An 18,072-nucleotide genomic window follows, 5' to 3' on the forward strand; every position below is an offset into this window, starting at 1 on the left:
GAAAACAATGAAAATACTGTTTTCATTAGAATTTGGAAAAACAAAAAATCAGTGTGATATTCAATCTTACATTTATCAGAGTGGTGAAGTAGAGTTATAAACTTTTCATAATAACTTTGAAGTCTGCCTGCTAATTTGGCTGTATGGATAGCAATGACAATTTGTTGGTTGACTTCTTGTACATAGTAATAAAATACAAACAATACAATATACTGTTTAGGAAATTAGAAGAAAGTTTCTTTTCTGACAGTGAATGAACAGTGAGACTGTACCAAAGCCCAGTGTGTAGTAAAAAAAATTTTTTTTTTAACTCAAAGTCAAGAAAAATGTGCACTAATAGAGTCGACTATTGTTTAGGTACTTTGCCAATAAACCATAATAAACAAGATTACATCTTTTTTGTTTTATATCATACATTATTACATGTGACATTTGTTACTTCTGTTAAGTGTACAGTAGTAGCACATGTTATAAACCCCGCAAAAAACATGTATTGTGTACTCTGAAATCTTTTACAAACAGAAAACTAATATTTCTGCCTACTCACCTGTTAAGAGACCTGTTGGAGCTGCAGCAGGTGTGTGGATGAGTGCGCAAGATTGAAATTTAAACAACCCGAGCCACGCCTGCTGCATACTGCACATTCCTGTCTCTTTGGTGTTACGTATATCTTTCATTGTGCTGAGAGTGATTTCATCTCTTCTTGTCACGGTCCCCGTGCCTCAACGGCTGATTCCGTGTTAGGCAACATGTGTTTTGTTCTTGTGCTCTCTCTCTCTCTCCCTCTTTCCCCGGCCACAGCGGTGCTCACTGTGGGCTCCGCCCCTGGCCCACACACCTGTGCTCATCATCACACCTGGCGCTGGTTACTACAATCAGAAGGGCTTTTTAAGATGGCAGACCTACACTACTCGTCGCTGGAACGTTGAGTCACCAGCGTTAGTGCTTCAGCAATCTGCCTAAGTCTGTGAGTTTCCTTGTGATCCAGTGCTAATTGGATTTTCTGTGTGTGTGCGTAGATTCCCCCCGGACCCATCCCTGTACCCCCGAGTGAGCGAGAGGAGCGACTAGAGTGGGAAAAGAGTGGGATTGTTGGCTGAAAGAGCAGAGTGTGGTTTTGGACCCTTCCCCCCTTCCCCGAGCACCTTGTATATATATAATCACCCAGTGACACCACTGTAAATAAACGAAATAAATCAGTTTCTGCAAAGGTCTCCTGGTCTGCGCCTGAGTCCGTTTACAAAACCGTGTCACTTCTTGGTGATCAAACAGGGTAGTGAGACAATTATATTAATGCTTGTGCATGAGTAAAAATACCTTCAATGGCTCGCACGTGTTTCAGCAGAAATGAAAATGAAAATGAAAAGTGATGTTTTCTTGTAAATAGTTTGCCTGTCATGTGTTTTTAGGTTTCCAGTTACAATAATATAATGCAGTATCATTAAGGTGTTGGTTTTATTATCAAATCATTAAAATAAATTTCTGAAAACGATAAATATAAATAGAGAGAATAATGGACTGCAAAGTAAATACAGTTCAATCAATGAAAGTCAGTAAAGTCCTCTTTATCACAATTGGCTGATATATATATATATATATATATATATATATATATATATATATATATATATATATATATATATATATATATATATATATATATATAAAAAACACCCAGCACGCCCCTGCGGGCGGTTTATCCTTCAAGCTCGGGTCCTCTACCAGAGGCCTGGGAGCTTGAGGGTCCTGCGCAGTATCTTAGCTGTTCCCAGGACTGCGCTCTTCTGGACAGAGATCTCCGATGTTGTTCCCGGGATCTGCTGGAGCCACTCGCCTAGCTTGGGAGTCACCGCACCTAGTGCTCCGATTACCACGGGGACCACCGTTACCTTCACCCTCCACATCCTCTCGAGCTCTTCTCTGAGCCCTTGGTATTTCTCCAGCTTCTCGTGTTCCTTCTTCCTGATATTGCTGTCATTCGGAACCGCTACATCGATCACTACGGCCGTCTTCTTCTGTTTGTCTACCACCACTATGTCCGGTTGGTTAGCCACCACCATTTTGTCCGTCTGTATCTGGAAGTCCCACAGGATCTTAGCTCGGTCATTCTCCACCACCCTTGGGGGCATCTCCCATTTTGACCTCGTGACTTCCAGGTTATACTCGGCACAGATGTTCCTGTACACTATGCCGGCCACTTGGTTATGGCGTTCCATGTATGCCTTGCCTGCTAGCATCTTGCACCCTGCTGTTATGTGCTGGATTGTCTCTGGGGCATCTTTACACAGCCTGCACCGGGGGTCTTGCCTGGTGTGATAGACCCCAGCCTCTATGGATCTTGTACTCAGAGCTTGTTCTTGTGCTGCCATGATTAGTGCCTCTGTGCTGTCTTTCAGTCCAGCTTTGTCCAGCCACTGGTAGGATTTCTGGATATCAGCCACCTCCTCTATCTGCCGGTGGTACATACCGTGCAGGGGCCTGTCCTTCCATGATGGTTCCTCGTCTCCCTCCTCTTTCTTGGGTTTCTGCTGCCTGAGGTATTCACTGAGCACTCGGTCAGTTGGGGCCATCTTCCCAATGTATTCTTGGATGTTCGTTGTCTCATCCTGGACTGTGGTGCTGACACTCACCAGTCCCCGGCCCCCTTCCTTCCGCTTAGCGTACAGCCTCAGGGTGCTGGACTTGGGGTGAAACCCTCCATGCATGGTCAGGAGCTTTCTTGTCTTTATGTCAGTGGCTTCTATCTCCTCCTTTGGCCAGCCTATTACCCCAGCAGGGTACCTGATCGCGGGCAGGGCGTACGTATATATATATATATATATATATATACATACATATAAAATATTCCCCACTCGCCCCTGTGGGCGGTCAATCCTTCAAGCTCAGGTCCTCTACCAGACGCCTGGGAGCTTGAGTATCTTAGCTGTTCCCGGGACTGCGCTCTTCTGGACAGAGATCTCAGATGTTGTTCCCAGGATCTGCTGGAGCCACTCACCTAGCTTGATCAAAAAGGTGAAAGGCTCCATTCATTCGTTAAAGGGAGGACCTCCATGGATTAGATCAGGTGGTCCAAGGATCTGTTGACACTCATCCATACGGAGGTAAGAATTAGGAAGATATGCATTCAGGAGCACCAACAAAGAGAACAGCTGTGTGTCTTTGGACTCTGGGTTTTGTTTCACATACTCTGAAACGCAGTTTCCAGTAGTTATTACATAAAACTTCTGATTCCACGTCATCGATGATGTCAGCCATCTCAGTTTCTGCTGAATTTTGTTTCATGGCAATGAGTTCAAACTTCAAGAGATGAAATGTATTTTTTTTTCTTTATTCCTTCTGGTACCGAAATCAGACACCTAGAGAAATGAGAGTGAGATGGATGTAAATGATAAACACTTTCTGTTTAGCATAGGATGGCAAAAGCTTTTGCTCTGAACAACCAAAACCTGGCCTCCTGCACAAACCGTGAAATACCGTTTAGTCATTAATTTGGAAAAAGAAAATGAGTTTACGGAAATATAAGAGTACCGCTGATTTAACGTCCTGCTTGGAGCTCTCAACATTGGATGTTTTTGCTAAGGCGGACCTCCAGCTAAATACACAGCTTCCCCGCTTGGGCTTCATCAGGACGCCGTGTCTGAGAACAGTCTTCCCAGACCATGTGAGTGACCGTCCTATTGTCCCACGGATTATACTAAACGGTAAAAAGCCCCGAGGAGTATGCAGTGCGAACCTGCACCAAGCCCCTCAGGGTGTAAACAGTGATGCTCCAGCACCGCCGATTAACATGGCTCTATTAAATTGCCGCTCGATCTCAAATAAGGCATTTGTTCTCAACGACCTTTTCATTAGGAATAATTTGGACTTTATGTTCCTAACTGAAACCTGGCAGCGGAATATGGAATTTGTCCATTTTAATGAACTGTGTCCAGCAGACTGTAAGTGCTTAACCACACCGCGTCTCTCAGGACGTGGTGGTGGGTTGGCAGTTATTTCTAGAAACTCCTTTTTCTGTCGGCTGGTAAAGACCCCCTCCTTTAACTCCTTTGAAATCCAGATGATGAAGATCAATAGGATTCACCCCTTCTATGTGATTTTAATCTATAGGCCACCGGGACTAGCTAGGAGTTTCTTAGTGGAGTTTGGGGATTTTCTATCCTCCACCATTAAGCTGGAAAGAATTCTTCTGCTGGGGGATTTTAATCTTCATGTTGATGACAGTTCATGTCACGCTGCTTTGGATTTTCTCACTCTCTTAGACTCTTTTAACCTTTTCCAACATGTGACTGGGCCAACACACAGTGGTGGCCACACCCTGGACCTGATATTATCACTGGGTTTGGATATCGGCCCAGTCCATTGCAGAGACATTTAAGATAAGATAAGATAAGATAACCTTTATTAGTCCCACACGTGGGAAATTTGTTTTGTCACAGCAGGAAGTGGACAGTGCAAAAGTTATGATGCAAAAATTAGAATACAATAAGAATAAATACAGTACACAACTGTACAGAATAGAATAAAATAATATACTATATACAGTAGAATAAAATAGAATAAAAATATACAATAAGATAAAAATAGAATACGAATGCTATATACAACTGAGTAAAAATACAACGATGACAGAAAGGATTATTGCACTTAGTGTTATTGCATATGTATGGATGTGTGTGCTTGATCAGTTAAAGTCTTTATTATGGAGTCTGACAGCAGTGGGGAGGAAAGACCTGCGAAATCTCTCCGTCCCACACCGTGGGTGCCGCAGTCTCCCACTGAAGGAGCTGCTCAGTGCTGTCACAGTCTGCTGCATGGGGTGGGAGACGTTGTCCATCAGGGATGACAGCTTAGCCGCCATTCTCCTGTCACTCACCACCTCCACTGGGTCCAGAGGGCATCCTAGAACAGAGCTGGCCCTTCGGATCACCCTGTTCAGTCTCTTCCTGTCCCCAGCAGAGATGCTGCCGCCCCAGCAGACCACGCCATAAAAGATAGCAGAAGCCACCACAGAGTCATAGAAGGTCTTCAGGAGTGGGCCCTCCACCCCAAACGACCTGAGTCTCCGCAGCAGGTACAACCTGCTCTGCCCTTTCCTGTAGAGGGCGTCTGAGTTATGAGTCCAGTCCAGTCTGTTGTTCAGATGAACACCAAGGTACCTGTAGCTGTCCACAGCCTCAATGTCCATACCCTGGATGTTCAGTGGTTGCAGTGGAGAATGCTTGTGCCTGCGGAAGTCTACCACCAGCTCCTTGGTTTTACTGGCGTTGATCTGGAGGTAGTTCAGCTGGCACCAGTCCACAAAGTCTTGAGTCAGTCCTCTGTACTCTGTATTTTTATTAGTGATCATAAATACCTTTTATTTGACCTTTCTTTTACTTATGACACTCTACCCTCTGTTTATGAGAAGCGTTCACGATTAATTAACGACTCAGCGGTAGAAGAATTTATGGAATTGTTTGATAACAATTTATCTGAAACAGATGATATAGATCAGCAGATGGCCTCCTTCAATTCACAATGTCAAAAAATTCTAGATAAAGTGGCTCCTCTTAAAATCAGGAAAGGCAGTACTGTTAAATGCCCGCCCTGGTTTACAGAAGCTATCCGCAGCTTTAGGCGAATATGCCGAAAAACCGAGCGCCTGTGGAAAATCACAAAACTCGAGGTTCACAAGCTCCATTTAAAAGAACTATTATCTACCTTTAATGACATGGTGACAGACTCAAGAGCCACTTACTTCTCTCAACTACTTGCAGTAGGAAAAAGAAATCCAAAAGTTGTCTTTGATACAGTGAGTAGCATCGTCTCCCCCCCAACGCCATGTATACCTGTCTTTTCAGATAAAGACTGTAATGAATTTTTAAAATTTTTTCAAGATAAGATTAGTTGCCTAAGAGGTAACATAACTCCCTCAGGTAACCCCACCAACTATGATCGTCCACACTCCATAATTATGGAATCTTTCCTCCCAGTTTCTTTAGAGGATTTATTGGAAACACTGACTCAATTGAATCCTTCAACGAGTTTAGCTGATGTCTTACCTACTCATCTATTTTGTAAAGTTTTTGAGACCATCGGGCCCTCTGTGGTCACGCTGATAAACCATTCATTGCTATCTGGCTCTGTCCCCAGGTGCTTTAAACAGGGGGTTATTCAACCTCTGCTGAAAAAGCCTAACCTGGATCCAACACTTCAGTCAAGCTACAGACCCATCTCAAAACTTCCTTTTATCTCTAAAATCTTAGAAAAAGTTGTTTGGCTACAAGTAAAGAAAGCGCTGGAGAAGCATAACATTCTTGATAAATTCCAATCGGGTTTTAGAAAGTTACACTCTACAGAAACAGCTCTGCTGAAAGTCACAAATGACCTCTTGATGGCTGCAGACAGGGGTGATTGCTCAGTCCTGGTTCTTCTGGACCTTAGTTCAGCCTTTGATACCGTTGACCATCAGATCTTAATCCATCGCTTAAATTGCATGGTAGGGATATCTGGATCTGTCCTAAAGTGGTTCACCTCATTTCTGGAAGATAGGACGCTTCTAGTTTCAGTGGGAAACTTCCAATCAGACGTGGCGAAGTTCCTATGTGGAGTTCCACAAGGTTCGGTTTTAAGCCCCTTGTTATTTTCACTATATATTCTTCCCTTAGGCCGGATCATTAGCGGTTTCAAAAATATTTCTTATCATTTGTATGCAGACGACATCCAATTATACATTTCTTTTAAATCTTGGGAATTAGACAAGCTATCCACTCTTATGGACTGTCTTAAGGAAATTAATCTTTGGATGACAAACAATTTCCTGCAACTGAACGCAGATAAGACAGAGTGCTTAACCCTTGCCCCAGAGAATATCAAGCCCCAAATTAGTCAACATCTGGGTGCTTTTTCATCGACGATAAAAGCCACTGCTCGGAATCTTGGGATAATTTTTGACCAATCTTTGTCCTTTGACGTTCATATTAAATCCGTGACCCGTTCCTGCTTTTTCCACTTAAGAAATATTGCCAAACTCAGGACTATTGTCTCCACAACCGAACTGGAGATGCTGGTCCACACCTTTATTTCCTCCCGGCTAGACTATTGTAATGCACTTTTCTCCTGTGTATCTAAGGCCTCACTAAATCGGCTCCAAGCGGTTCAAAATGCTGCAGCAAGGCTTTTAACCCACAGCAATAAATTTTCCCATATCACCCCTATACTAAAATCCTTGCATTGGCTTCCGATTGGGTATAGATATAAGTTTAAAATCCTCACCTTTACGTTTATGTCTCTACAAGGTGAGGCCCCCATCTATATCTCGGAGCTTCTCAAACCCTATTCTCCAAAGCGAACTCTTAGATCCACTGATAGTGGTCGTCTATCTATTCCACGGACTCGTCTGAAAACAAAGGGGGATCACGCTTTTCAAACCCTGGCTCCAATACTGTGGAACGGTTTACCCTCCTCACTACGCACCATCGACACGGTGGCCTCTTTTAAAAAACAGCTTAAAACTCATCTGTTTAGACAGGCATTTGGGTAATATGTTGTCTTATTTTATATTTATATTGTACTATTGCCTGTTTGATATGCTTTTATATTTCTTCTAATATTGTTCGTTTGACATGTTTTTATGTGAAGCACTTTGTAACAGCGTTTTTGTCTTAAAAAGTGCTATATAAATAAATTTTACTTACTTACTTACTATATATATATATATATATATATATATATATATATATATATATATATATATATATATATATATATATGGAGTGCAACGATATTCGTATCGATATTGAACCGTTCGATACAGTGCTTTCGGTTCGGTACGCATATATATCGAACAATACAAAATTTGTAATTTATTTTATCAACTTTCCTTCTGACGATGCTGTCTGTGTTGAGCGCTCAGTGAATCTGCGTTCGACTACTCCGCCTAGGGTCGACAGTGCAGCCTAGGCGGAGTAGTCGAACGCAGATTTACTGAGCGCTCAACACAGACAGCATCGTCAGAAGGAAGAGCGCAGGGCAAGCTAGCGAGACAGAAGTTAAGCTCTCCTTACAACATGGACCTCCCCCACCCTCATTCAGATCTGGCGTTTGGAATTATTTTGGTTTTCATGTGATGTATGACCCTGAAGGTAAGCGCGTCATGGACTAAAGTAAAACAGTATGTTGGATGTGCCATGCAATGCTCAATTACATGGGTGGGAACTAGTGTGTTAGCGCAGTTAGCTCGTTAACGTGTTGGCCGTCTAGCCCCATGCACGGGGCGATCGCGGTAGCTCGTTAACGGAGATTTGCCGTGTTGTGGCGTTAAGGTCATTTCAACGAGATTAACCTGAAAGCACTAGTGGGAACACAACGAATATGACTGCACATTTACGCCGACATCATCCTAGTGCAAAGACAAGTGGAAGCAGAAAAAAAACAAGCAAGCATGCTACTAACTTTAGCCGAGTCATTTAGACAGCTGTTTAATATGCTGCTGAGAATATAGCCCAGAAGAAGCGGATAGTATAGCTTTTATTTTGGAAAGAGACATTTCTCTGTAATAAACTCTCTTTTCCAAAGATGAGTGATTCCTCAATCAGATACAGGGCTCGCAATATCGCTAGCCCGACGTAGTATGTGGGGCTGCAAATTTACTAACTGATTCAACAAGCTGTATTAAAAATGAAACTGTGTGAATATTTCATTTTCATTTCATTTAGAAATACTAGGATGTATTTTGAAATCATGAAGTTTACAGGGAAACAAAAAAAATGAGTAGCAAGTTGGTGTCATGGTCCTGGGCCATGTTGGCCCAGTGTTCTTAGTTTTCTTGTATGTTTGTATTTTGTTCCCTATTTAGGCCATGTTTCCTGAGTTGCCCTGTTGTGTTGTTCCCTAAGTGTTTTCCCTTCGTGGCTTTTACCCCCTGTGTGCCCCTCTGTGTATCTGTGAGCCCTCGTCTCTCCTTATGTTTTATTCCATGTTTCCCCAGCCCGTTATGTCTTTTTTCCCCGTGCTCTCTCTCCTCCTGTCTGAACCTCTGTACTTCCTGTTTGACTCTGCCCGTCTCCCGTCAGTGTTATGTTCACCCCGCCCTGTCTCGTTATGGTTATCTGTGTCAGCTGTGTTCCCCGTGTGTTCCCACTTTCCTCGTTAACCCTCTGTGTATTTCTGTCTGCGTCTCCCCCTGTTCGGCGTCGCGTTCTCCCTCATGCTGCGTGGATTTCCCTGTGTCTCTCTCAGAGTATTAGTTTATTGTTCCCAGTTTAAGTTTTGTATTTTCCTGTCATCTTGTCAGCAATAAAGCTGCCTTTTGAGTTCATCCCTTGAGTCCATGAGTTTTGCGATTGGGTCCTCATCCTGCCTGCCACGCAGCCGTATCATGACAGTTGGCGTGGTTTATGGCAACAGTAACCTAATGGATCATAATCTTTCTATCTTGTAAGTGATAGAAGATTGATTCATTTATGTCTCTTGGCTCACCAACTCATTGTGAAATTTGACACACCCTGCTCTTGTAGATGTGAATATAACTGTGATATAAAAATTAGAGTATAAAAGTTTATCTCACTTTCAGTTCATGTGTGTACAGCATACTTCTGCAGGATTGAGTTACCAACTGATTTTATGCAACAGCAGTGGGAGTCATATTTTTTTAATATGTTCAGCTCAGTTCAGTTTAATTTAATTAAAAAAGCAAAGAGATTAAAAGATTTACATCGAAACTTGGGGGGTTCAACTAACAGTTTGTTGGCTTTGCTTAGGATAATGACACAAACTTTCCTATATAGCCCATGTCTATTTTTTTATATGTTAATTAGTTTGTTTTTGTGTTTTACATACAAGAGTATGAACGATTATCTGTCCTCCTGCAACCCAGATGAGGATAAGTGTAAGAGGATGGGTGGAGAAGTATATTTTGGCATCAGTTTTTTCTGGTTTCCAAAAGATCCTGTCAGACCACTTCCAGGTGTCTTGAACAGCTTGATCGATACATTGTGGCTGTTGCATTCTTTATAACCTCTTTATTCTCCTCGATAGTTTTAACACTGACAAAGTCTGTGTGATATTGCCTGCAGTGGCTCTAAGAATTTTCACCATGATGTAGCGTAGGGCTAGCATACAGGGTTTAGTGTTTTCTCCCATAGTTGTTAATTGGAAGAACATTTTTTTTTAGATTTTGCGAGTCACATTTTAAGCATGTAAAAGCCTCAAGCTGCTACAAATGTCAGAGTACCATTCCCTTCTTATTCCATCCACACAGTCGCTGACCCCTTGGTTGTTACTGCAGCTGTAAATGGCAATTCCTCCAATGTCCTCATACCACATCCAGAAGTCAGTCGTTAATTTCTCTCAGCTATTACCCACATAGCAAAATTCATATCGTCCAGATTTGGCCCACACGATGTGCTTACACATGGCCCACATACCGCAAAGAATGACCTCTTGTTTGCCAGAGGTGCACAAGCACAAGACCAGTTACAAACACACTGGTGGTCCTGTGCTGGCCCATGTGTGGATTACCTCTGAAAACCAATCATCATGTGTTCTAAAATGCACTTATAAGACTTGTCAAAATATTGAAAGATTTTAAAAGTGGTTGAAAATAAAGCAAAAGGTTTACAGTTTTATAATCCATGAATGCAACCGCCAAAGAAAGAGTGGGTAAATAGCATCAACTTCTCTATATAAACACTGAGCAATGTGTTGCACCATAATTATAAAATTAAGTATGTCTTATTGAATTAAAGACAAAAAAAGACGATAACATTTCAATTATGTGTAAAGATTTTTTAATATTAAGCAAGTTATTTCAAGTGCCTTATGTTTGGCATGTGGAAGTATCACCATCATCAGGGAAGTCTAAGAAACACTTCTGAGATAAAAAAAAAAAAAAAATTTAAATAGTGCTATTTCTTTTTAGAAGACAATAGCGAGTGTAGGGGATCGGATGGGGGATCAGAATCAAAAATCAATACCAAATCAAAACAAATGTGAATCACAAGTTGAAAATTCAGAAAAAATACTTTATTGTGGACATACAAGTGGCTGCCTGTAGCATTATAGAGGCCACATGTTTTTGTTTCTCTCCAGTGATAGGAATGGAGAGAGAAAGCTCATTTTCCTGCATTTTTAAAGCTCATCCTTATTCAATATTATGTTGTATAAGTACTATTCCCACCTATAGTTCCCACCTAGATTCAATGAGGTGAGACATGATCTTTAACCTACTAAGACCTGAACTCTTCCACGGTATGCATTTTTAATTTCTCTTTGATATTTGGGCTGATTGGGACCCGATGAATGTAAAAACAAATAATCACCAGATTTTCTTTGTTTCTTTTACCCAATTTTTGTTTCTAAGAAAAATGAGAGCCACATATGAGGATATTCGTTTAAAATTTTGATAGAACAGTAGCGGTATAATGTCCTCGTAAGTGGATATCAGGCCCTTGTAGAGCAAAATTGACTATTTTGGTTTAAAGAACCCAAAATGTGACGTCCACATAGAAGGTTAAACAATCCATCCATCAGCACTACAGTAAAACAACATGGGTACTTCTGCAGTCAGCATCCTGGAAAGAGAAAAACATATTTAACTTGTTTTTGCTTTTAAACTATATTTCTTTCCACAAAATGACTTGTATGTTTCAAATGAAAACTAGTTGAATTGATGCATGATATATACAGTCTGCAGTGAGCATCTCATCCCCGTCTTCTCCGTGGTTTGTAGCTAACGCTGAAAGACACTGCCATTTTTATCACTTTGCCAGCTGAGTTTGAAATCAGCCACCCCTTGATCTCTCAGGATGGTCTCCAACTTAAAAATAAAAGACATTATAGAAGAAAATAGCTGTTTGTGTAACAAACAGGTAATAATCACGACTAAATGTTTTTAAATCATGTTAAATGTGAAATTTCTTTTTGTTTTAGAACAAAATAAAGAACTTTTGCTTACTTTTATAATTTTTTTTGTACCTAATTCTTAGTAAAGAGACCAGGAACCTTGAATCTACACTTGTACCTTCATTAGGAGTTGACTGGAGGCAGTGGAGTCCATGAGATCCACATCAGACTTCACCTTCATCCTTATGACCATCTTTTTTACTTTGGCATCTGTAGAAGACAAATACAGAACTACATCAGTTATTATTGTGATTTTTATTATTTTTTTAACCCATGTTCTGAAGCTTGAATGAACACAACAGTTGTATCACATTTTTCTAGGAACTGATTTATTACTTGTGTATTTCAGGAACTTACCTCCTTGACAGATAAATGTTGCTTTCTGGTTACAGTCAGCTGGTATCCAGCGTCCCGTCTGTGATCCTTCCACAGAAGCACAGTTTCCACTATAACTTCCGCCTCTTTTCCAGTACCTGAAGGAGGTCTTTGTTCCATCTGACCAAACCCAGGAGTCTTTAAACAGACCGAACCACACTCTGTTGGTAACTGCAGCAATCGCTGCATTTTCCTTGTCTGTAAGCACACATGCCAGATCAGTATGCTTCTGCCTGCACAGATCTTGACTGTTTGGCCAGGTTTGTCCCTGTGTGTAAACCACATACTTCTTGCTGCCATCCTGCTGAACTAGAGGCACACATAGAGAAATGAATAAAAAAGAGTTAGTCTTGTATCTTCAGCCAAGAAAAATAGTCAGGTAGGAGATTTAGAGCCAAATTACTAACAGCAGAGCCATGATGTTTCTGGTCATAAACACTTACACAATTTTAAGGTAAACATTTTACCTTAAAATTTAAAGCGGCTTTAAACAGCCAACTGTTTTATGATATGTCACTATATAAACAGAACTGAATGTAACTGCAGTACGACGTCAGCTTGAACTGTGTTATCTTGGTCACTAAATCACTTGCTCCTTCATTTAGTCTGTTTATGATCCATTATTTGCTCAGCCATCGTTGGATCATGTTGGTCATTACTGTAATGACCAACATCATGCAACAATGCTTTATCTTTGGTACTTTAAAAAAAGTTCTCAACCTCATTGTATCATTAAAAATACCAGAAATGTGGTCAGGGAGCTAATAACTGGATCTTTAGAAATATCAACATTTTTAAATAACCAACATTTTATTTATTTTTATTTTTTCTACTGGAATTCATCCTAAAGTTCAGTCAAAGGAGCTGTGATGAGCCTGAGGAGAAAATACAAACCTACCCAGAGAATAACCAAAGTTGGTGGCATATATTACATCCTTTTGGTAACATAGTTGTTGTACAAATGTTTATTCAAGCCAAAATATTGAGTTCTCATAATCTCATCACTAAAATGACTATAAATGATCATTGTGTGTGCTACTCACCTGATTACTGTTTGTTTTTGTTTTTAGATAGAACTAATAATAATAATTACTAATAAAACTAATATAGATTAAATTTATCATCATCAATAAATACTTCATATTAAAATTATTAGACAGATCAAAAGTAGCAAAAGTAGCATGCACTCTTAAGTCCAGAAAGTTAATTTTAATCACTCTCAAAAGTGTGATTGCAATTTACTCACTTTCATAACACACATAAGCTTTGGTTACGTCACATGACTCATCATTCCAGAAGCTGTTATCATACATCTCTCCACACGACTCTATGCCGCCATAGTTGTCTGGCTGACCAGAGCTCCATTTGGTGAAGCTCGCCATGCCGCTCCCATCAGACCACAGCCACCTGTTGTTCTTTCCGTTGTAAAGTCCGATCCATGTGGCGGTCGCTTGACTGTCCAGTGTACTGACCAGCTGATTTTCTTCATCCATGTTGTTTATGGTTGCCAGGTCAGTGTATTTTATTTTGCAGAACCTCTGAGCCTCATACCAAGTCAGGGTTTCATTGATGAAGTGGTACTGCACTAAAACACAAGATTATCCAGTCTTACACACAGACGCCAAGAAATAATTCTCAGTTTGTTCCAATGTTGTTTAAAAATTTTAGAGAGACAATGGTGTGCCAATGCAGCTTTAAGAGATGACGATAATTATTGAGTAAATGTTTGCCACGATCATAACTAAAGTCTGTGTGTGTGTGTGTATGCATACTGACCAGTGTGCTTATTTACCTGTTTTACTGGACCCTGTCGAAACCAGTGCCATCCTGGTGGTAGTCATGGCTGATTGGAGCTGGCTTATCGAAGTACAAGAATCGGCTAGAGCTGTTTAAAATCCCACAAGGCTGGCCGACATGATAGATGATGGGCAGGGCTGTGAGTACTCAGACTGTGTTTATTGAAAGCAATATGGACAAGATCTTGGAGAAGAAGAACGGGAATTGAGAGACCTGGTGACCAGTGACGGACATTAGACCAACTGGAAAACTGGAAGCAGTTTGTTCACGCTAACCAAAACAACTACCATCTTCATCTAATGCGACCCCCCTGGCACCAGCTGGATGCTCAAGGCAAAACTCTCCTTTAGATAACAAGACTGTTGATGTATACTTCAGTTTGACATCACTCAGGCCAATCTTTGTTACATTCAGAATCTAGTTCTAGTCCCGCTCCTTATCCACTGCATTATATTACTGTAAAATGCCATCGTCCTTGTGAACAGAAGCATTTTTAAAGCTGCTATTTTAGTGTTTAGTGTTTATAAGCACAGTGTAAGCACAAAGGGGTGAAATATCAGCTTCCTTTTGTTCTTTGCAAAACTGACACTAACTTTCTCCCTTCACACTCCCACTCAGTGTCTTCTCCAGGATCTCACATCTGATTATTATCTTGACTAGTCTGCGTATTTGAGGCCAAATGTGTTGCAATATCTCAAAAACTGTGAATTACTGATCCAGGCATAAAACTGAAAATAAAAAACGTTTCTACATTTTGTCTTTCTATGACACTCACTGATGAAAAGCTCACCATTTTCATCAATGATGAGTGGATCACTGTACTCTGTGTAGTAGACTGGGTGTCCTCTTCCTCCTCTGCACCTGTAGAGTCCTTCCTGTGAGACACTGATTTGTCCTTCTGAAGGGAACTGCATCTGCATCTGAACAGCATCTTGTGTGGTCAGAGGTTCAGATGAGTTCACATCTCTGTACCAGTAGTATTTCCATCCAGATGATGAGTTCACTGAGCAGCTAAGGGTCACACTGCCCCCTACTGGAATGTCTCTCACATCAATAGTTATTTGGGCCTTTGGGTGATCTGCTGTTGAGTTTAAACAAAGACAGAAAGAAAATAGATATTACACCACACACAGGCCAGGATTACACTACCCTGATGTTATGTGCCTTCATTTTGCATTTTTCTTCTGGTCTTCCTCCTCCAATTACCAAATTGTAACAGTGTGAGTATATGCAACATAGTGCAATGGCCCAAACTGTGTTAACACTGATGTCATCGCCTCTCACACACTCATTCCTCTAATACATAGCTGTAATGCCTTTTACATAGTTTCATTTTGATGCTTTTTTTCCATTTATAGACTGCAACAGTTTAGCTAGACAACTTCGTCCTGCATCATGAGAAGAAATCAACACTTGCCTTCCTGTAAGAGGAAAGAAAATCCTGCTCATGTCGCTGTAACTTCCTGCAGATCACATTACACTTTTTTTTTACCTTAGTATCAACATTTACACAAGACACACAAACACACGCTCGTTCAGCTATCTTAGTGAGGACCTTCATTGACATAATGTTTGCCCTAACCCCTTACCCTAACCATAACCATTAAAAATGAATGCCTAACCTTGATCCTTAGCCTAAACCTAACCATAACCTAATTGTAACCCTGACACTAAAACCACATTTTCAGCCTTCAGGTGTGTGTCCTCACAAATGACTGTTGGTCCTCACATGTATAGTAGAATGCAGATTTCGGTCCTCACAATGATAGATAGACAGGAACAGACACACACACTCATTGTTAGGGATGGGTATCGTTTAGGTTTTATCCGATACCGGTGCCAAATCGGTACTTTTGAAACGGTGCCGGTGCTCAAACGGTGCTCAAACCGGTGCTTAAAGAATGGAGAACACAAAATTGGTCCAAAAACCTCTCATGTTCAGCTGTTTTTTGTAAAAATATAACAATGTTAGCCTTTTCTGCAGCTATGGGGCATATATGGTATCACTCTTGGCTGGAAGCAGTGCTTAAACAATGGAAAAAACACAAACTTTGTCCTAAACCTCTCATGTTTAACTGTTTTCCACTTTTTCTTTGGTCATTTTAGCCTTTTTAGCCAGGGTGAAGGGAGTATCTGCCATCAAACAAGAGGACAGCCGCATGTAGCTATGATGATGTTTGCTAGTTCACCTTACATGCATTAATGTAATAACGTGGTTAGCCTACTCAACGTAAATTAGCTACTCACGCAGAGAAGAACGGCTGCTGCTGCCATCATCCGTCATCATTTCTGCTACACTGGCAGGGCTAGGGGTCAGGACTCTCCTCTTCGGGTTCTTGGGGGATGTTGCTAACTCCGGGTCCGATAACAGGCAACCCACCCGCAGTAGATGTGCTCGGTGTGAGGTCTCGCAGCAAGCTATCAAATACGGCGCATTTCTGGGCTTTTAAAAAAAACGCTATGCGTCGCCAGGTGTTTCATCGGATTTGAGGTGTTACCTCCTTTGACAGTATCACAGTGTCAGCTTAAAGCACTTGTTGCTGCTGGGTTTGCATATTTTGCTATGAAGTACAGCCAGACTTTTGACCGCTTCGCCTTGGACATTTTTAATCTGTAGCTCTGCTCTAACAGAACGTACGTAGCTGGCCCCGCCTACTATCCTCGGAAACGTAAAATGATTGGCTAGAAGTGTATCACAGCTCAGGAAAAAAAAGCACCGAAATAAAGCACCGAAATGTGCGCTGCTTTTCGGTCTGGTTACTACCGTTTATGTCAGATGGCACCGGACACCGGTACCCATCCCTACTCATTGTCATATCTTAGTGAGGACATCTAATTGAAAAATTGAAGGCCTAATCCTGAACCTTAGCCTAAACCTAACCATAACCTAATTGTAACCCTGACACTAAAACCACATTTTGAGTCTTAGAAATACCTTCAAACTTGCAGGGACGAGCATTTTGTCCCCACAATGGACTCTTGGTCCCCACAAATATAGTAGCATGCCAATTTTTTGTCTTTACAAAGATGTCTAAACATGTACACACACACATGCACACACACAAACCAAATTTGCCTCCCTACTTACAAAAAACATTTTTTTTTATCATTATTTATATCATTATTGTACTCAGGTTATGGAGCAGCAGGTCAGCATTGCTGTCCCTATACCAGCTGAAAGTTCAGGAGACAAAGTGGTGACAAACTGCCAACAATGAGCTACTATCAGCTGCAGCTCTTTGTAACAATGTAACAATGTAACATCCTTTGTAGACCATTGAATTCATCCTGGGCTCACACAACAAACATGACTTACTTGATGCTGACAATGTGAAGGCTTCACTCCACTCTGTTGAAGAATATGAGTCATCTCTGCGTCGACTCTTACACATGTAGTCTCCACTGCTGGACTCAGAAACTCTGAATGTCACATCATTATTGCGTGTCCACACTTTGAGTGTCCTGGGTCCTCTCCATTTATATTCCCACTCAGTGGTTTCACCTCCTTCCTGCACCTCACATGTCAGAGTGATCGTCTCACCTCTGAATATCTGAGGCCAGTTGGGTTGTTGTTTTACAACAACTTTATTGGAAACTGTTCAAACATATTAACAGTTAAGATAAAAAATAGAAACATGAAATCAACAGAGGAACCTTAGCATCATTTGATAATCATGAGTGAATGTATATTTCATACTAAACTCACAGGTTTTCTCAATGGTGACATCATCACTTCTATCAGTGTAGTAAGCTGGGTTTCCTCTTGTTCCTCTGCAGCTGTAGATTCCTCCTTGAGATACTCTGATATCTCTGTTTTGTTGATCTCTGATTTGAAGTTCAGAGATTCTTTGGGTTCGTCTGAACCACTCATATTTCCATCCATCAGAGCTCTGCACAGAGCAGGTCAGTGTCACACTGCCCCCTACTGGTATGATTGTTGTTCCTGCTGTCAGTGTGGCCCTGGGTTTATCTGCTGTTATAAAAATTAAAGAAAAACAGATACATACATTAAAAAAA

At 41.1% G+C, this 18,072-nt stretch overlaps 1 protein-coding gene across 1 annotated transcript in view; it reads right to left on the bottom strand.

Moving 5' to 3' along the window:
* LOC309703088 (Fc receptor-like protein 5) overlaps positions 1-18,072 on the bottom strand; it is a gene marked incomplete at its 3' end in the record, with an annotated part of 94,517 nt that overhangs the window by 75,204 nt on the left and 1,241 nt on the right. Inside the window, exons 4-5 of the mRNA XM_082527791.1 lie at positions 17,762-18,025; positions 17,372-17,650 (exon numbers count right to left, since the gene is read on the bottom strand). Coding sequence (XP_082383917.1) covers positions 17,372-17,650; positions 17,762-18,025 — 543 coding nt within the window. The remainder of the gene's footprint in view (positions 1-17,371; positions 17,651-17,761; positions 18,026-18,072) is intronic.

The sequence above is a fragment of the Aulonocara stuartgranti genome (assembly GCF_965226115.1).
Source record: "Aulonocara stuartgranti genome assembly, chromosome: 3".
Lineage (NCBI taxonomy): Eukaryota > Metazoa > Chordata > Actinopteri > Cichliformes > Cichlidae > Aulonocara > Aulonocara stuartgranti.